This window comes from Macaca thibetana, chromosome 1 (assembly GCF_024542745.1).
Source record: "Macaca thibetana thibetana isolate TM-01 chromosome 1, ASM2454274v1, whole genome shotgun sequence".
Taxonomy (NCBI): Eukaryota; Metazoa; Chordata; class Mammalia; order Primates; family Cercopithecidae; genus Macaca; species Macaca thibetana.
Genome location: NC_065578.1, coordinates 69,189,882 through 69,211,170, shown reverse-complemented (window position 1 = coordinate 69,211,170; position 21,289 = coordinate 69,189,882). Strand labels below are relative to the sequence as shown.

General features: G+C 35.9%; 2 protein-coding genes across 4 annotated transcripts in view; both read right to left on the bottom strand.

The window, feature by feature from the left end:
* Positions 1-21,289, bottom strand: part of LRRC7 (leucine rich repeat containing 7) — a 1,535,715-nt gene that overhangs the window by 121,145 nt on the left and 1,393,281 nt on the right. For all 3 annotated transcript variants that reach the window (XM_050804492.1, XM_050804501.1, XM_050804511.1), the window contains 2 exons: positions 17,926-18,070; positions 9,849-9,921 (listed from right to left, as the gene is read on the bottom strand). In XM_050804492.1, the coding sequence (XP_050660449.1) occupies positions 9,849-9,921; positions 17,926-18,070 (218 nt within the window). The remainder of the gene's footprint in view (positions 1-9,848; positions 9,922-17,925; positions 18,071-21,289) is intronic.
* The window catches only part of SRSF11 (serine and arginine rich splicing factor 11), a 763,374-nt gene that overhangs the window by 248,919 nt on the left and 493,166 nt on the right, over positions 1-21,289 (bottom strand). The window lies entirely within an intron of this gene.

The window sequence follows — 21,289 nt, the reverse complement described above, 5'->3', positions numbered from 1 at the left end:
ATCCATCAGCCCAATATAATGAAGACTCCATAAAAACCCAAAAGATCAAGGCTTGGAAAGTTTTCATGTTGCCAAACACACGGAAGTGCTGGGCAGGTGGCACACCCAGCAAGGACATGGAAGCATCCCTTCTCACACACCTTTCCTTTTGTACCTGTTCATGTGGCTGCTCATTTGTATCCTTTGTAATATCCTTTATAATAAACTGGTTAATGTGTTTTCCTGATTTCTGTGAGCCATTCTAGCAAGTGATTGAGCCTCAAGAGGGAGTGATAGGAAGCCCCAATTTGTAGGTGGTCAGTCAGAAGTACAGGAGGCCTGGACTTGTGGCTGGCATCTGAAGAGGGGGGATAGTTTTGTAGGACTGAGCCCTGAACCTGTGGGATCTGATTCTAACTTCAGGTAGATGTGTCAAAATTGAGTTAAATTGTAGGGCACCCAGCTGGTGTCCACAGAGAACTGGAGAATTGCTTGGTGTGGGAAATGCCATACACATCAGTGATCAAAACTAGTCTGTGTTGAGTGTTGATAATTCAGTAGGAAAAATACAGATTGGTGATTCCTTCCTTTCCTTCCTTCCCTCCCTCCCTCCCTCCCTCCCTCCCTTCCTCCTTTCCTCCCTTCCTCCCTTCCTCCCTCCCTCCCTTCGTCTTTCTCTCTCTCTCTCTCTTTCTTTCTTTTTCTTTTTTTTGACTAAATCTTGCTCTGTGCCCAGGTTGGAGTGCAGTGTCATGATCTCGGCTCACTGCAACCTCCGCCTCCTGGGTTCAAGCGATTCTCCTTCCTCAGCCTTCCAAGTAGCTGGGATTACAGGCGCCCACCATTATTTGGTGATTTCTATACAGTCCCGCACTACTCTGCAGAGCAAAGAATTCCTATATTAAAAAGACATTTTTACTGCACCATGGGCAATAAGGAATGAATAATTTAGAGCCTGAAAGTATTTTACATCTTTGGGTTGCAACGAAGAGCTTTCAAGTGCAAAACACATATTCCTCAATGATCTCTGAAATTCCAAAGATTCAAACTCATAACCTACAATTCCAGCTGACTTTATTGGTCACTATTTTGTTAAAAATCATTTAAGATGTTTTAATACAAAATCCTGTATTAAAACAGTTATTGCACTTAATCAGATTACCACTGACATTTCGTAATGAGGTCAAAAAATAGACCAAAGGTTACCATTATTTTTTTAGATGTTTTATTTTTATAATTGTGGAAATTAAAAATAAGTTGCAAAGAATGTGTGAAGTACTTTAAAGTAGTGTTTCCCCAACTTCAATGTGCATGCCAGTCACAAGGAGAACTTAATAAAATGCAGATTATGATTCAATGGTTTGGGGTGAGGCCCGGGTCCTGCATTCACAACCAGCTCCTAGATAATGAGATGCTGCCAGTGCAGGGGCCACACAATAAGTTGCAAGGATTTAAATAAAACCTTTCCAAATCTATCAAGAGTATCATTTAAACACATAAAATAGACATGTCAATAAATACTAAATGACATACAAATATTACAATAGTTGTTTAGGTCACATATGCTTCAGAATGAATGATGCTACTGGGAATAATCATGTTTGAAATCAACACTATTGACTTCAGTTTCTAAAAATATTCTGTACAGTTTTCTCTACTTTAGTTTCATGTTCATGAGTTGCTCTTGGATGGGAAAAATATTACTGTATCATTAACCCTCAATTACCTAGCTAATATGGAAGAAAGATTGTGAATATACTACATAGATAATTTATAATTTCACTTTAACATCAGTGGTGACCATTAGATATAATTAATCTATGATGAATGTAGATGATAATAAATATAAAAATAACTAGCTTTGGGCTTCACCTTCTTAATTCACTTTTAATTCTTAACAGAAGTAATGTAATTCAGTGGAAAATATTTAGACAGGTGTGAGTTCCAATTCTAGTGTAGATACTTAATAGTTGAGTGACCTTTATCTACTATTAACCCCTGTTTTCTCACCTATAAAATTGGTTGATAACATCTAACATATAGAGTTTCAATGAAGATTAAATATATGCTAAACCCCTGAATGCTAAATGGAATAGATATCACATTCCATTAAAGTGGCCTGTTACGAGGCAGAGAACCCTGAAAAACAAAAACACATCTTGAACAATCTATTTCTGAAACATGTAAAAGTTGTCCTGCGATATTCCCTTGTTAAGATCAGTTGTTTCATAAAATAAAACTGCCTTCTATTCAACAGAATGTAAAATTGTTTAGTAAGATGTGGGGGAGGTAAATTTCAGATGACTCTGAAGAACTGTTGTTGTATTAACAAAGATTTAGTAGAGAAGTAGAGAGGAATATAAGAGAGAGAGGGAGGGTGGCAGAGGCAGGGAGGAAAGGAAGGAGGAAGAGGGAGTGAGAGAGACAGAGAGAGAGAGAGGGAGAGAGGGAGAGAGAGGGAGAGAGAGAGAGAGAGACAGACAGAGAGAGAGAGAGAGAGAGAGAGACTGACTTGTTTGGCAAAGATGAGCTGCTTAAATATTCACTGCCTAAAATGCCAGTATAATCCAAAGTAGACACCCAACTGCAGCCAGGCAGCTGAGATTGGAGTCTAGACCCTAATAATTACTAGTTACTTAATCACTGTGTACCTCAGTTTCATTACTGAGCAAAAGCAGGTGACAGCAGTACTTAATCATGTGTCATAATGCCTAAATACACATAAAAGAATCAATACATGTAAAACACTTAGAATGGGCACATAGTAAATGTTAAGTAACTTTTGCTTTTATACTCATTTTCAGAGATTCTACAATCAATTTCATTTAATTTAGGCTAGGAATCAAGTTTTAGGTTCCATTCTTAATTTTCTTTTTAACATTAGATAAGTTGCTTGGGCTGCTTCTAAATAATAGTAGGAAATTTGCAAACTTCAGTCAGACTAATTCTTTTCTATACTGTTTTCTAAATAAAACACACCCCGTTTTAGTACTAAATCTCACAGCCTATGCTGAATCCAGAAGTATGACAAAAACAGCATTCATTAGAAATGTAAATATCTAGATTTTACCTCTGAAATGTTGAGTGATTTTAAGCAGCTATCATTATCATACAGATAATAAACTTTTCATTTGAACCAAATTTTCCCAGCTATCGAAAACAACTAGAAACCTTTGCTTTCCTTTTCACTATTTAGAAAGTTGATTAGACGCTTGAAAATAAAATTTGCAAAAAAATTACATTAGATTATTGGAGAAAAATATCACCCAAATGTGAAATATTGTTTAAAGTATTTTTTAGTCAACAGATCTGCAACCCATGAGTAGAGAATAGCTTCATTCATTAGCAAGAACTATTTTTTTAAAAAGATACTATATGTTCCACATTGGGAGACTGAAAGATTTCTTAACTAATGAAAAATATGGAAACATTTCATGCATGCAGGAGTAAGTACTGCAAATAATATTTGTTCATAGCACATAAACAGTCACAATTCTGAAATGCTGGGGAAGGAAGTAGAGGAGGAAGTAGGCAGTGAAGGAGGATGGCTCTTAAATTGATATCATTAGTGGTTTTGTGCTTTAACTGAAATCTTATACGATCACCAATGAAATTCCATTTGATCATTTCTTTGTACTTTTCTCAATAACTTTGTGCAAATGTGAAGATGCCTTTATTACTCTGGCAAATGCATTACTTTTTTTTCTTTTTTCTTTTCTTTTTTAAACTGCTCTAAGTTCTTTGACTTGAAAACCAACTACTATGATTCAAAACAGTTTATTCTTCAGGACTCTGTCACAAAGCATGGAAACAATTTCAAACACCTCATCTCCTAAGAATAGATGTTGTAAGTTTAAAAGATACATGTTATGGACTGAACATATAAAAATTCATATGTTGAAGTGTTAACCCCCAATGTGATGGTATTTGGAGATGGGCCTTAGGGAGATAATTTAGAGTTGGATAAAGTTATAAGGGTGGGGCCATGATGGGATTAATGCCTTTGCAAGAAGAGAAACTGGGGCCTGTTCTTCCCTCCGACAACCAACTCATGCAAAGAGGAGGTCATGTAAACTCACAGCGACATGGTGGCCACCTACAAGCCAAGAGAAGAGGGCTCAGAATAGAACCTACCTTGCTGGTGCCTTGGACTTGGACTCCCCAGCTTCCACAACTGTGAGAAGTAAACATCTATTGTTTAAGCCACCCCATCCATGAAATTTTGTTATGTTAGCCCGAGCAGACTAAGACATTGTATTATTACTACATTTGCAAATACTTACAAAATATTTTTCTTTTTTAGAACCAGATATTTCATTCATGTAATATAACTAAACCTCATATAGATGAACATAAGCAATGATCAATAAATATCTTTTTTGATTTTACTATTAATAAAATAATGACTGTAATAATTTATTGAAGGCTATCTAGTTCTAAGTGCCACAACAATTTCTGACAATTATTATTTCCATTTTACAGATGAGAAAAATGTGGCTCAGAGACATGAAATGACTTGCTCATGGTCAGTTAGTGAATGGGTGGAGGAGCCAGGATCAAAACTGAAGTCTAGTTCCAAGGCTTGCAAACAATCCTCTGTGCCATACTGTCTTGGCACAATGAAGGAGATGAGCAACATTCAAGACATGATCCAGCCCTCAAGGAGCCTATATTCTAGTTGAGAAAACTTGGAAAAATAAGCAAAAAGTTAAATGATACAAAAGATAAACATGAGACTGATACTATATCTGGAAAAAGAAATGATAAGTTAGTAGTGTTTCTTTAACTTGTATACAGAGTCCTCCAAAATTATTTGTCCATGAAGCTTGCTTTTATGTCATAGCTATTAATGACCCTTGGCAAGTCACCTCACATCTCAAAGCCACATGTTACCCTTCAGGCCTCTGAAGCCCATAGAGAAGAAGGGATTTATTTAGCTTTGCATAGACACTTAGATTTCTTGATTCCTAGTCCAGCAATCTTTCTGTTTGACCATACTCTATGAAGGAACAGCTTTTAAAAATACCCATTCAGATTTCTAAGTTTTCATTGCTTTTATCCAAGACACAAAGCTAAGAAGATAAGGCTCAGAGTGCGGTAGTACCTCCTTTGCAGTGTACCTCCTTTGCAGGTAGACTTATGGGACCCATTGAATGACCAAATATGAAGTTATTTACAAAATGGGTGACTCAATGACCATATATATAAAGAGGCATCACATATAGTTCAGTTTACAGCTTGGCATTGAAGTCTGGTGACTTCTCTCTGCCTTTGTTTCTGTATCTGTTGATAGTGACATAATACATATCATATAGTGCTAACGAGGCCTTTAAGTAAATAAGATAATACCTGTAAAGAAAGCACCAAACATGAGGTCTGGAACACCGTGAGTACAAAAAAAGGCATACATTATCATTTTTATTTGATATTAAACTCTTAGAGCTGCTGAAACTCCTAGGCACATAGTAAAGTTCAGCAACAACAAAATAACTAATTTTACAAGCCATTTGGCACAAAAGTCATGGAATCCATTTTAACTGTGAAAAATGAATTCTTCCAGGAGTTTTTAAGATAAGTCTGAAATATTGAAATATTCTGTGTGCAGAATAAGAATATTTTTGGTCACTGTATCTGGTCTTCACATTTCTAGGCTTTCATTGCCCCAAGTTACAGGTAGAGTGTTTCATTAAAAACATAAATCATTTGGCAATTTATGAAACTTTTATTTTTGATAAAACTTTTTAATACTTTTAAGATAATTATCCAGTAAAAACTAAAATGAAAATCAAATGAAGTATGTGAATAACCTAGCATCCATATTCACTTACATAATTTCTCTATTTCTTATTTTGCATTTTAACTCTGAATCAAGGCATTCAGTAGGAAAGTAGGTGCATGACAGTTCTAAATATGAAGCCATACTCGTTACAAACATCATTAATGTTTGAAATTTTCATCCTCTTACTAAAGAACACTGATTTCAATTTATATATAGTTGTTCTGATTACTATACAACAACTATAATGGAATCAAAAACAAAAGTAGGTTAGGATCTAGTGTTAATAATTTTCAGAAACTATAGAATTCTGGAGCTGGGAAACAAAAATGATCTTCATTGAGGTGAGGTATATACATTATGAGACAGAATAAAATAATGAGATGACATAAAATTATAAGTTGTGAAAAGTAGCATGAAAGAAACAGCAGGAACAGGGACAGGAAATTTGCTGGTGATTATATTGGTGGAAGGTCATTTAGGGACGGCCTCACTGTGGAAGAGATATTTAAATCTAGATCTATAGTCTTGTTATTCTCAATGTTTCCCATGAATCTGCAGCATTTTTTTACATCACCTGGGAGCTTGTGACAAGGGCAGAACCCAGGCCCTTCAGGTCCCAGACCTACTGGATCAGGACCTGCCTTTTAAACAAAATTCCCACATAATTTGAATGCTCACTGAAGTTTAAGAGTATGGATCTAGAAGATGTGAAGTAGTTAGCCTCATGAAGAGTGGGGAAAGAATATTTCAGGTAGAGGTAACAACAAATCAGAAAGCCCTGAGACAGGGAAAAGCCCGGCTTACTGGAGGCACAGGAGAAGGGCCAGTATGACTGAAGCCTAGTGAACAAGAAGAGTGGTACGATTATTGAATGGTAGATGTGACTACAGTCATGTGTCACTTAATGACTGGGATGAATTCTGATAAATATATCATTAGGTGATTTCATCACTGTGTGACCGTTATAGATGTAGGTACACAAACCCAGATGGTGTAATCTATTACACACCTACATTATATGATATAACCTATTGTTTCTAGTCTACAAAACTATACAACATGTGATTGTACTGAATACAGTAAGCAATTGTAACACAATGGTATCTATTTGTGTATCTAAACATATAAAAGGTACAGTAAAAATACAGTATTATAATCTTATGGGAGCACAGTCGTATATGTGGTCCACTATTGGCATGACTGTACTATCACTATCATCAGGCCTGTCTGTATAGGCTGTTTATACATTTTATAATAAAATTTCTTAACTTTGTAGCATGAATTTTTTGTTATATTCTGGCAATGTTTCCCCAGTAATTAGTAGGAAAGCCCTATAGCAAAGACCCCTAGACATTTGTGTCCTCGAAGGCAAGTAGGGTGGGAATTGAAAGTACTCCTCTACTCTGAAGCTATCATTGAGGAAAGAGTCCAGAACTACAGTGGGTGGCAGCAGCAGCTTTCTGGGCTCCTGGTGCCTCAGTGAGGAAGAGCACAGTGTGCCAATAAGTCTGGAAGTGGAATGGGAGCTGTACAGAAGAAGAGCTGGGCCTATGGTCCCACACTTTTGGATACTCGATTTCTCAAGTAGTTACATCCTTACTTCAGATGATTTTAAAAAAAAAATTCTGGAAGATGTACATCACAAATTTCTTCTGCTTTTTTCCTATAAATCACAGTTCCACATCTCTCATGCTGGTTGCCCTCTTGTCAATTGATATAGATGAAGTCCAGAACTGACAGAATCAGAAGTGTCAGAGAACACTTGGACTATTAGTACCTATTATTTTTGAGTGGATACTTCCGTCTACCCAGCTAATGCTTCAGTGGTTTTCTGGACAGTTCCATTACTATATTGGCTATACTGATTATGGCCAATCAAAGCACTGATTTCTCCCTACTTCTCCAAGAATCTCTATTAAGTTCTATTGGGTCTTTCAACAAAGCACCCACTGTGTTCAGTTCTTTTGAAATATTGCTTCTGTCATCGAACGTAAGTATTTTTTCTGGCTTTGTGGTATCTGAAAATTTAATAAGAATGAGAAGCTTTCAATAAGAAGCTTCACTATTCTGCCTTCTCAGTGTTCATAGATGCTCTAATTCTCAGTCACTCACCCTGCTTTTCTGGAATAAGCCTTTTGTCCAAGCAAGTGAAAGCTGCTGACAGCCAACTGATGTTTCCATATCTGTTCCTTTTGAATATAGTAGTATAAAAGCTTATACCAAGTTACTATTTAAACAGTTCAGTTTTCTCCACATTTATAATTCAACTACCAGGAAGATTTCAAAGGACATGACTAAATTCTGGTGGTAGCATAAAAACTAAGACTGACTGTGGTTTAGGCTGTGTGTACAGAGCCAGGCTGCAAGCCCCGCTTGGCTGCTGGGGAGGAGACAGAGTTAGAGCTTCAGGTTGCCTGTTCCTGAGGCAAAGTCTGGCATGAGGTTCTGTTGGTGAAGGTCAGAGGCAGGAACTTGCTTTGGGGTGTGATGGGAGCTCAAGGCACACATGTATCCAGTGTTGGTCATGGGCTGAAACCAGACACCAGAAAAAGCTGGGAGGTCCTCACCTGGGAGGTCAAGAGGCCAAAATTCTGGCTAAAAATTACCAACAAATCTAGTTCTCAAGATGACCAAAATCAGGGTTATACTTCCTACTGAAAAAGCTACCTATTTTTAGGCTATTGACACTTTTTAATTTGTCTTCAAAGAGCCAGGGTACTTTCATAAGAAATATGAACATAAGTGGCAAATACCAATCATGATGTAAGCAGGGATACAACAAGTTGAATTCAGTTTCCCCTGAGTATTGACCCAAAGAAGAAAGATTAGTGCCTATCTTAGTGCCTGCTTTTAAAAAACACCGGGCTGATAATTAGTTTTGTGTACCCTTAATGTTAAGTTCTCTCTGCTCTATACTGGAGAAAATGCAAGTAACTGTAGAGAGAAACACACCGTAGAGTGAGGGCATTAAAATTAAAAAAAATGGTTGAGAATTTTACTACTCTTCAAAGTCTGAACATCTGAGTTTGAATTTTAGCAAGTTGCTCCACTCTATCAAAGTTAAACTTTCTAGATCAGGGGCTATATGCTGACTCGGCAGGTGATGAGGGAGTGATGGGGAGGAGGATTGGGGGAGAGGTGACAGACATTTTCGCTGTCTTCATTGCAGTGGTGATAGCTTCAAGGCTTCTTAGCAATGTCAAAGTTTATCAAATTGTAGACTTTAAATGTGCAGTTTTTTGTATGTCAATTATGCTTAATAAAAAGCTATTTAAAAAATAAGGCTTTCCCTTCTTGAGAATACCAAATTTGTTAAATTAAGAACTTATATGATTCTTCACATTAAGATGTAGGGCAAGATCTCAATAAAATGCCCTTACATAATTTCAGAATGAAGATAGCCTCTATTGATTTCTCATTTTACACAGATTGTAAACAATAGTACTTCAGTGGAACATTGATAATATATATAGTTCTTAAAGAATTGTAAATGAAATGTTAATGACAATATAAAATTAGAAAGAAATTATTATCAAATAAATGGAGTATATTTTATCTTTAAAAGGCAATGTTAGACTTTCATCTTGAAGTTTTAAAAAATGCTAGTTAAGCAGATGCTTTTCTCTTTAGCTTCTAAAAATACATTAAGATTCTATGAATATCAAATGTTACTAATAGTGTAATGGTAACATATACATATTGCAGAGCCTTATAAAAATTGGTTTAATTTTGCAAGAAATAGTCAAGTGAATTCAGAGCTGCTATACAGTCAAAAACATCAAACTAATAATATCTGAAAAATACCAGCAAGAGTATAATTGAAGGTCTGGGTAATCATTTTGCTTGTGAAAGTTTCATGGGTAAACATTTCTCATGATATTATAAAGTTGGATGGCAAATGCAATGTTTAGATATAAAATTAAATTAAGATACATACAAATATATATAAATAAAATATAGTTAAAATAAGCTGACAGATGAACAGGATTATTGGTATCTTTAGTAGAAAACGTTTTGAAGTAGAAAACTCAATATATCCTTTAGTTTCTGGCTTTAGAGAGGCTGACTGGTATGAAAAGTTGGCACTTACTTTCCGATTGTATTGGGTAGCATTGTAAGTTGATTGTCATCTACTTTTAGAGTAGTTAGTTTTTTCAAAAGTCCTAAAACAGAGAAGAAGGTTGATTAATACATAAAAGCAGATTTATGACAGAAAATGTTATATAAAAGAAATCAAATGAATCACTTGTGTTGAATGCTTGGCATGCTAATTGGCCACACTCTGATAATACACACTCATAAAACTGACATTTGTGTGTAGTATAATTTTGACCTTCTAGTTGCAAAAAAATGCGTACATCAATGACAGTTCAAGAATAAAAATGCACAGAAATAAACAAAACATACAGCTCCACATACACCCCAGTTGACACTATTACTACTACATTTCCCTTTTGTATTCTACAGCAAATGGACCAGTTGAAATTTTTCAAGCCAGCTGTGATTTAATATTTAATTAACTCCTAAGCAGTAATAACTAACATCCCTGTTGTGATACAAATTGGAAACAAATCTGAATTGAGCCCAGTGATCAACAAAAATGAATACTGAAGTATTGCAATGCAGTGGTTATAATTATGTTCTTGGAAATTTACAATGTATGACCTCATATTCTTTTTGGCACCATAAATCCTGCCTTGGATCAGCAATAAGCACAAAAACTTAGAACTGGCCAGGAATTTAAGTTACAACTATTTATCTTTCACTATCTGATTTACGGCCTCCATACCCTTAACGGCTTGCTCTCTTCCCAGGGCTTTAATGAGCAATAGCCACACAGTAATTGAAGAACAGTTGCATTTGGCATAATCAACTTCCTTACCCAACCATAAAATAACCTACAATATTGATATGGCTTAAATAGTCCAAATCCAAGGGCAAAGGATTAACACTTAAATTTCGTTTTACATTGGAACTACATACATACACTATAGAATGCTCCATTCTGCAAAAAAAAAAAAAAAAAATTGTTCTAATTGACATAGTAAGTTTCATGGTCAAATATGTTTTGAGAGACACCAAATTAAACAAAATAAACAAAAAAACCACAAAATTTAATTTTGTTTAATTTAATCCTAGTTTTTCTAGGAGCTTTTAATATACTAATGTGACTCTCCAGAGTTGTTATGGAATTCGTGTGTGTGTGGGGGGGGGGATGGTGCACAACATGTTGTCGAGCTAGTTTTTGGGAACATGTTTTGAGAAACTGGCTATAAATCATGCTCATATTTCTCAAGTGTTTTGAGGGTTCCTCAAAGGCATAGAGTAAATCACAAAAAGTCTGAAATAAAGCTGTGGCTGCACTTCACATTTCAGTATGTTCTATTACGTATTCTTCAGAAGCACTCAGAATCTCTACTGCAGTAGAGAGAAATGTTATCACTATCAGACTGTTATAAGTAAATACCTGGGAGCTGAATACATCAGCTTGAAAACAGCATCACCTGGGAAAGGGACAATTCACACTGTGGCAATTTATCATTGAAGTCTGAACATCCACTGCCATATCCATCTATGTTCAAAAGGTGATTGAATCATTTTAGCTTCTCTAGAGCGTATATTAAAATATCAGCCTTGGAAGTATAAAAGAACACCTGAGCTTGTTTTTCAGTTATGGAAAGAAAACAGGGAAGTATGAATTATAGTTAAGTTTTTTGTGATTTGGTAGCTTGGATCAGACGAGCGCCCTGCCTGCCAGTGGAGCTGGAGGTGGGTTGACGGTCTCAACGTCACTCAACTGGGTCACAAGAAGCTTGGGAGTGGGTGACAGATGGCTGAGCAAACATCACAAAGTCAGGGTGCAAAGTACTTTCAGAGGATCATGGTCTCCAGGTCTGAAGCAATGCAGAGAAAACCCTGAGGCAGGTTAGGGCCTAAGGCTAAATGCTGATGTGACAGATTTTCCTGAAGATTAGAGTAGTGGCTCTCACAAGAAGCTTCTGTTAAGTGCATCTTTTTCAATATTTTTAAAGGTTGAAGCAATTTAGTTCCCGTTCAGCTCCAAGTCTGTGGGTTTAAAGGAATTTCACTCATCTGTGATGTGGCTATTTTGCCAACACTCATATTCCATCCAAGAGGATACTCTTTGGACAGAGTCTGGAGCTTCTGTAGAATCATGACTGCTCCTGAGATGAAATTAGGCTGCAAGCCTCACCCTTGTTGCTCATGTCTTCCTCTGGCAGATAATATATTTATTGCATTTCTATATCATATGCACTTGGACTCTTTTCTCTAGAGTAATCAAAGGTATTTTATCCTATTCCTTCTCTCTACTTGTGCACTTCTCCAAGTCTCCATCTCTTCATCCTATACTCCCAACTAAGAAATACTGAAGAGATAGAAAAAGAAGGCCTTTTCCTATAATTTTAACTATATACACATATATATGATCAGCATCAATATATTAAACATTAATTTACTAATATTTACATTTAAAAATATGCAATAGAACTTTGAAAGCAAATAGTTGTGCACTCATCAAATCTAAGATTATAATAAATATTATATTATTACAATAGTTGTTTACTATATGTCAGGTACTGTTACTACTATCACTTAATAGATGATGAAACTGAGGCAAGATTACTTGTCTAAGGTCACACAGCAAGTAAGGTAGAAAAGCCAGAATCAGATCTCTAAGTAACCTAACTATAAAGCCCGTGCCCTTAACCTGTAAGGGAGTAAGATAAATTATTAAGCAAAATTTTTTTCTTTATTTTTATTTTTCTTTATTGAGTTTCTCTGCTATCCAAAGATTATTAAAACTCTCCATCTAGAAGAGGAAAAGAGTCCCTTTCATTTGCCCTGGAACCAGCACAGGAAAAGTGACTCAGTATACAGGGCTTGTTGTTGAGTATATCACTCCATTCAAATACCCTATCACTGCAGAGGAACTAAAAAAGGCATGAAGAAAGTAAAGATTTTATTTTAGTTGCCATATCCCTCTGTTAATACTGTGAAGACTCTTATCTTTTATTCTTTTAAATGTTGGTAGTCCAATAGATAATCCATGCTCCAAATAAGGAGGACACAATGCAATTCGCCATGCAATTATCACCAATGAACCATTCTAGGGCCTCAGAACAGAGCTCTCAGTTTCCTATTCCAGATATTTATTTTGATCAAGAAAGGGAATTCTCTGAGGAGAGTCAGTTACTCTACATCTATAATCAGGGACTGTGGCAACTCTGCAGATGTAAAAACACAAATTTCCCTGACAGGTCAATAAGGTCCAAAGATAGTTCAAGGAGTAAGCTACTACAACAGTTACTTTGAGAAGCATTCAGGTCATAAATGAAGGTGTAAAATATATAATACCACCTACCTATCCTAGTGTGTCATATGCCAATCCAGTGTCTAGCTTGATATTCTCTGTTACCCATTACACGCTGACTTCTTCAGACCAGAAGGCTAATTTCCTAGTTTGCTTTCTTAAAGGAAACTATTTTATACAAACAATTATATCATGTTAATAATAATGCTTCATTTTCTACCAGTTTTTTTTTTTTTTTTTTTTTGAGACAAGGTCCCATTCTGTCACCCAGGTTGGAGTGCAATGGTGCTATTATAGCTCTCTGCAACCTCTGAACTCCTGGGCTCAAGCAATCCTACTGTGTCAGCTTCCCTAGTAGTTAGGACTGCAAGTGTGTGCCACTGTGCCTGGTTAATTTTTAAATTTTTTTGTAGAATTGGGGACTTGCTATGTTGCCCAGTCTGGTAACGAACTCTATTGCCTTTGTAAAATCAAACTTTCTGTGTTTTGTTTTAGATATGTCTCATAACCACAATATAGCTGAACTTGAAATTCTGGATCTTTTAACAGAATAAGTTTAATCCATTAAATCTATTACATTTGTTGTGATTTATGACAATTTGAATTTATTTTTACCATCTTATTTTATAACTTCTATTTTATCATTGTTTTACATTTTATTTTTCTTTCTTCCACCATATGAATATTTTCTTTCAGAACTTTTCCTCTCCTCTCCTGGTTTGGAAGTATCAGTTTCATTTCTATTAAGTAGATACATTTACATTTTTAACATATCTATTTAACTGAATATTTCATGCAAAGTTATGCAGTATTTCTAGCCTCTGCTTGAATAAGATAAGGTCCTTCACATTCCTTAATCCTGTCTAACATTGCTCTACCCTGTTCTTTATTTCAACATTTTAAATATAAAAGATTCATCTTTTACAGGCACTAATTATTTAGATATAACAACATCATTTACCAAATTGAGTAATTTAATTAATTTAATTTACCAACTTAAGTTGGTAAATTTAGTTACTCAATTTACCAAATTAAGTTGGTATATTTGGTAAAGCTTGCCATTGCTTTATGTATTCACTTCCTTCCTTCTGAGTTTTTTTGTTTTCTGAGTGAAGTACATCTTTTAAGAGCAGATTCTCTTATTCTTGGTATATGTTCAAATATATCTGTTGCACGCTCACTCTTGAATGAATGTTTAGTTGGGTATAGAAATCCAGTCTGCCTGTGATTAACCTTCAGTATTCTGGAGATATTACACCGCTGTCCAGAAGATATTGTCACTGATGACAATTATGACTTCTCTAATTATTATTTTGTAGATAAGCTCTTTTTGTTCTATAGCAGCTTTAAACAATATTTTTCTTTGTCCTTGCAGTTTCAGAACAATGAGCCAGTGCAAATTTATTATATTTATCTCTTTTAGCACTATGCATTTAGTATGATATATTAGTTGTGTATTTAATGCTGAAAAATAGTATCAACTGTTTTCTCTTTGAATAGTTCCTCTTTTCCATTTATTCTGTTCTGTATTTCTGGAATTCTGTATTTATTCCCGGAGAATGTAATTTTTTTTGCTTTTTTTCATTTTTAGAATGCAATTTCTATTCTATTCCCTGTGTCTCTTAAGTCATCTTTAATATTTCTTATTAACAAATTTCTATATGCCTGTTCTGTTCCTCAGCACTGTCTTCCAGCTTACAAATTTTTTACCTGACTATACATACTTTCTTCATTATAGCTGAATTGTATTTTAAAATTTCCCTATGTGGTATTTCATACCTAAGGTGGTATTTTAATTTCCAAGATTTATTTTTCGAAATTTATTTTTGAAAACTTTATGGCAAATTAAAATTGTAAATAATTATCAGGTACATAGTGATGCAGTGGTATCACTTTAGAATGATTGAATCAAGCTAATTAACATATCTGTACATTTAATCATTTATTCCTCCTGTCTAACTGCAACTTGGTACCCTTTGACCAATATCTTCCTTTTCATTTTCAGGATTTTTAATTGATTCTTTTTCTTAACCATCTATTTTTAGTCATAGCTCATATTTTTGTTTGATAAGTCATATTATTGTATTTCAGCATTTTAAATATAAAAGAATCCTCTTTTACTGGCACTAATTATTTGGATATAACAACTAATTGTTATTCTTTTATCTATTTGAGGTTCTATACATACTTAAAATAATTTTTATATTGGTTGATAACTTTTATTTCCCTTAGGGTAAATTCTGCTATTTGGTTGAATTTTTGGTTGTCAAAGCAACATTAGTTTCCTTCAACATTTTTGTTTGCAAGCTCATCTGTGAGGGTGAATGTTTCCCCCTTCACTATGCTCACCTCTCCCTGTTTGGCAGTTTTCTGGTTACCTCCACCTGACCCCCAGGTTTCTGGAGTTCAGAACCAGTCTTATATTAGCAACGTTGGTGGTCTTATCCTTTGTGGATGCTGCAGATTCAGTCCAAGCCAGTTTGTGACTTGCCATAGTTTTCCGCAGTGAATTTTCTGTTGTTTCCTTTTTCTCTACCTCCACATACTAGCTGTAAATTTTTTCAGTCCCTTTTCACAGAAAAGAGGTCCCACCTTAATCTTCTGTAAGTTCTGATTCCTCTGTTGTGTTTAAGGTCCTTCTATTTCTTATTTCACTGTAAGAACCGAACTCACAGCTGCTGTTTGTGGTTTGTAGCCCATCAGGCCTGGGGATATTGCTGGCTTTCCATTCTATCACAGGTTCAGGTTGATGTTCATTCTTCTTAAGCAAAGATAATTTTTCATTTTTAAAAATCAGAATTTTTTTTTCCGGAGATGGAGTCTTGCTATGTTGCCTAGGGTGGACTTGAACTCCTGGGCTCAAGCAATCCTCTTGTCTCAACCTTTTGAGTAACTGGGACTGTTGGCACATGCCACCATGCCTGGGTGAGTGTGGCTAAACTATTTTATTTACTAAGTGTTCAAACAGCACATAGAATATGCCAGGCACAGTTCTTGGCACTGAGCAGTCAGTAATGAAGAAAAATATGTTCTTTGAATATATATAGTTTTTATATTTTCATGATATATTTAAAATGGTATGGGATGGTGGTTGAGTAGGGGTGTAAGGTTATGTATTAAGTTGCTCTGTCATCTTGACCAGTGGATGTTCTCTATAATCATACTTCTTTACCTGTTACAACATAAAACCAGTATTTCCTTAATTTGTCTGATCACAAGTCTCATCTATGATGTTTAATAAAAATACAGATCAGGGGGCTTGTCTCATTTACTGAATCAGAATCTTAAGAGACAAAGCCTAGAAATGTGGAAGTGTTTAATAAAACTCTCAGTTAAGACCCATGATTGAGCAAGTTAGAGAAATACCATTATAAAATATGTGATTTTGTAAATAAAAAGTCAACAATTCTAGAAAGAAAGAAAAGATAGACCACAATTTTGCTAAAACTAATGTTCTTTATCAGCCTCAAAGAATGGCTAAATAGAAGAAATAACTCATTGAAGAAAAATTTGGGAAATTGCCTCATCTTCAACTGGATTATATAGGATATGGCTTAATTTTTAAGAAGTTACATGTTCTGGAACTTAATAATGATTAAAAATTTACAACTAGTATGTGGAGCTAGGGAAAAGGGGAACAGAAAATTCACTGTGGAAAACTATGGCAAGTCACAAGCTGGCTTGGACTGGATCTGCAGCATCCACAAAGGATAAGAGCACCACATTGCTAATATAAGACTGATTCTGAACTTCAGTCAGTCTTAATAATGATTAAGTTCCAGAACATATAACACATCTGTTTCAAAGAGGCTAAAATCTATGTTACAAAGTTAAGTGATTTAATGATTACCCTTTTCGTAGAGTTCTCTTATAAATACTAACAGCAAGATACCTATAAAAAAAGCTTACTCCTTATTTAAATTAGTCTTTCACTATTTTACTCATATAAATTTTTTTGTTTGTTTGTTTGTTTTCGAGACGGAGTCTCCCTCTATTGCCCAGGCTGGAGTGCAGTGGTGTAATCTTGGCTCGCTGCAACCACCGCCTCCTGGGTTAAAGTGATTCTCCTGCCTCAGCCTCCCTCCTGAGTAGCTGGGACTACAGGCATGCACCACCATGCTAGGCTACTTTTTGTATTTTTAGTGGAGACAGGGTTTCACCATATTGGCCAGGCTGGTCTGAAACTCCTGACCTTGTGACCCACCAGCCTCGGCCTCGCATAGTGCTGGGATGACAGGCGTGAGCCACTGTGCCCGGGCCATATAAACATTCTTAAACGAAAATGTATGAGTGCTTTTTATATACTAACAGGCAAATTATCTGATCTAATGAATCTTAACATGTTAAGGAGATGTGACTTTTTAAAAATAATAGAACTAAGAAGACATTTTATGTTTATACTTTTTATATGTTACTCATATTTTACCAATGTTACAACAATATTATAAATAGAATATAGCAACATCTTTTGGATGGAAGCTATTGTAATTCTATCATAATATAAGGATACATATATGATTATTAAATTACTCTAAAGAAAACACACATATTCCTTATAATAACATTTTGCAACTTAGGAGATATAACAATTTTTAAACAATATCAATTTGGTAGGATCATTTTAACAGGAGAGCCTTCTTGAATTTGGACACTAGAGTTAATATTTCACTTAAGATATTTGTTAGATACTATTTTATGATTTCCATAGCACATTTTAAAATGTATTAACATCAGGCTAACAGTATATTACCTATATCTATAGACAAACTATACTTCCAAAAAAGAAAATGGTATATTTGACATAAATATTTGTGACAAAATATTGTATCCTCACCTATAGAGTCAGGCAATTGTTGCAACATATTGGATGACAATAAGAGGTCCTCAAGGGCTTCACATCCCGAAATGTCCATGTCAACTGTTTCTATTCTGTTTTTTGACATATCCAGGTATACCAACATCTTTAACTTCCCTATAGACTTGATGACATTGCATAAACTCAGGGTTAGTTGAGAAACTTTCACAAGACATTTTAAAGTTGTAAGAACCACTACACCGTAAAGTTTATTTTGAAAGCAACCACAACAATAACAAGTGTTGGCAAGAATGGAGGAATTGTAAACTTCAAACATTGCTAGTAGGAATGTAAAATGGTATAGCCACTTTGCAAAACTGTTTGGCAGTTTCTCAAAATGACTCAACAATAAATAGGCTTATACCAGTATAAGTACACACCACTGATAATAAAAACATATGTACATAAAAAAACTTACACAAATGGTCACAGATGCATTATTCACAATGCCAAAAATTGGTGACAACCCAAATGTCCATCAGTTGATGAACACATAAATCAAATGTGGCATATACATATAATGAAGCATTACTTGGCAATAAAAAGGAATAAAGTATGGATACATGTTACACAATGTATGAACCTTGAAAATACATGCAAAGTAACAGATGCCAGTCACAAAAGACCACATATTGTATGATTCCATTTATATGATATGTGCAGAATATGCCAATCCATAGAGATAGAAAGTTGAGTAGGGTTGCTGGGAGCTGGGTGGATGGGGAGTATGGGAGTTACGGCTAATAGGTTCAGGGTTTCTTTTAGGGGACATGAAAATGTTCTAAAATTAGATTGTGGTGATGGTTGTACAACTATGTGAGTAGTCCAAAAACCAAGGAACTGCATATGGTATGTGAATTATATCTCAGTGCAGCAGTTAGAAAACACACAATAACCTTGAAGTTGGCACTGAATAAAATAAACATCTCCCAACTAAATAAGCTGCCATTGAAACAATGACATTGGCATGTTGATCCTTAAAACTTCAAATGCATAAGAAAGGTTTTAAATTATAATTTTGGAGATGACCCTATTAATCAGGGTCAATGTTTTGCTCATTCAATGGCCCTTTTTGAAGGATCTACTATGTACCAGTATCTGTGTTATGTATTGAAGAACAATCAAGAATAAGACAGTTAAGTATGGGGACAGACTTGCCATGATGAAGACAAAGTATTTTATCAATAAGGGGTTCTGAGTAATGATGGAAACTTTCAAGTAAGAAACAATTATAATACCCTGTGACAAGTGCAATAAAAAAGCATGTAGTGAATGCCATAGAACAGGGAAGGACTGCAAATGGTCTGGAAGATGCTGCTTGTCAAAAGAAGAGAACCTGTACCTGGAAGGGAGAACAGCATGTACCTTTATAAAGTGTGACAAAGCATGCTATGTTTGAGGAAGACTGGGAAATTCAAAGTGGCTGAGTATAGTGATGAAGCTGAGATTACAGGGAGAAGCCAGCTGCTGAAAGGGTTTCTATGTCATGTGAAGAAATGCGAACTCTATTTTATAGGCAAGGAAAGCAAAAGGAGTGTACAATGGGGAGTAACATGAACAGACTTATGCTTAGAAGAAATAACTTCAGGGAACTTTCAAAAGCTGGAGTCAAGGAGATCTGTTAGAAGGATATAGAAGTATTTTAGCTGTTAAGGCAGCAGAAGTGAGGATGAAGAGGGATGGACTCCAGAGTAAGTTAGAGGTGGAACGACTGGATTAGTAACTGATTTCTGAGGAGAAACCCATATCTTGGGCAAGGAGTGAACATGTGGGTGGGACACGGACTAGAGGAGTTAGGGCAGGGCAAAGGTCTTCATTTTCCTTTTCCTTTAGGGCATGTTTTGTAAATAAATGTTCCACACATTTCAGTTATTCAATGAATGGTTCTTCTGTTTATCTGGTCTACCTGTGCATACTTTACCATCTCTAATTACTTGACAGAGTATAAATAAACACACAATAAGCACATACATTTATTACATACACACAAGCTTGCACTTGGCACTATGCTATATATATATATTATTTGATTCAATATTTTATATTTTTGCTACCCAAAATGTGTTCGGCAGACCAGCACATTGACACCATCTGGGGGCTTGCTAGAAATGTATAATCTCTGCCAGGCACGGTGGCTCACACCTGTAATCCCAGCACTTTGGGAGGCCGAGGTGGGCAGATCATGAGATCAGGAGTTTGAGACCAGCCTGACCAACAAGATAAAACCCCGTCTCTACTAAAAATACAAAAATTGGCTGACTATGGTGGCGGGCGCCTGTAATCCCAGCTACTCAGGAGGCTGAGGCAAGAGAATCCATTGAACCCAGGAGGCGGAGGTTGCAGTGAGCTGAGATCACACCACTGAACTCCAGCCTGGGCAACAGAGTGAGACTCTGCCAAAAAAAAAAAAAAAAAAGTATAATGTCAGACTCACTCCAGACCTGCTGAATCAGAATCTGCATTTTAACACATATTAACGATTGGTGATTAAGTCATGTCACATGTTGGATTGCTTGGGAAGCAGAGGCAAAGAGAGAAGTTTTTGAGAGTGTTTAGGATCAACGCCAGTAGAAAGGAAGAGACAGGAAAGAAAGGGAGCAAGATTGGGTAGACAAAGAAGTTGGGCTGTGATGAAGTCTTAAGAAAGTCCTTGGCTGGCACTTCCAAGATCACTGAATTTGGGATTGCCCTGAAGTTGTTCTGAGTAGAGGATGAAGGGCTGAGCCTTTATATACCTGCATTGATTGATCATTGGATGGAGGTCTCTGGGAATGGGGTTATGACCATGAGTGAAGATGTTCTCTTTAGGTGAGGCAATTTCTGAAGAAGGCTGGAGAGCTGCAAGCAGCATTTCCAGAAGCTAAAGGAATAGAGTAAATTCTTCAGTCCTGAAGAAGGATGCATGAGAGCATCTACTACAAGTAACACTCCAAAGTTATCCCATTAATATGGGGTGGAGCTGATTTCAAACTCAATTTTATCAGACTACAGGCTACAAAGCCCATTTGGAGGGCACATAGCCTTAATTAACCCCGTGCAAATCTCTAGCCCTGCTCCCTCAGCTTCCCATGTGGGTGCAGAGTGTGAGCACAGGCTTGGAGTGACTGAGTATTTGCTAGCTAGAATCAGAGTACTTTGGATGAGACAGAGTTTCTCCTCATGCTTGGAAATGTGTCACTTGGAAAAATACTGTCACTTTACTCATAGCTTTCCATCCCAAGGAACTATCATGTTACCTAAGTTCACTCTTCTTTCCCATTGAGCAATGAAAGAATGATGTGTGTGTGTTTCTTTTTTGTTCCTTGATCATGAGATATCATGAGAAAATTTATTTTCTCCTTGA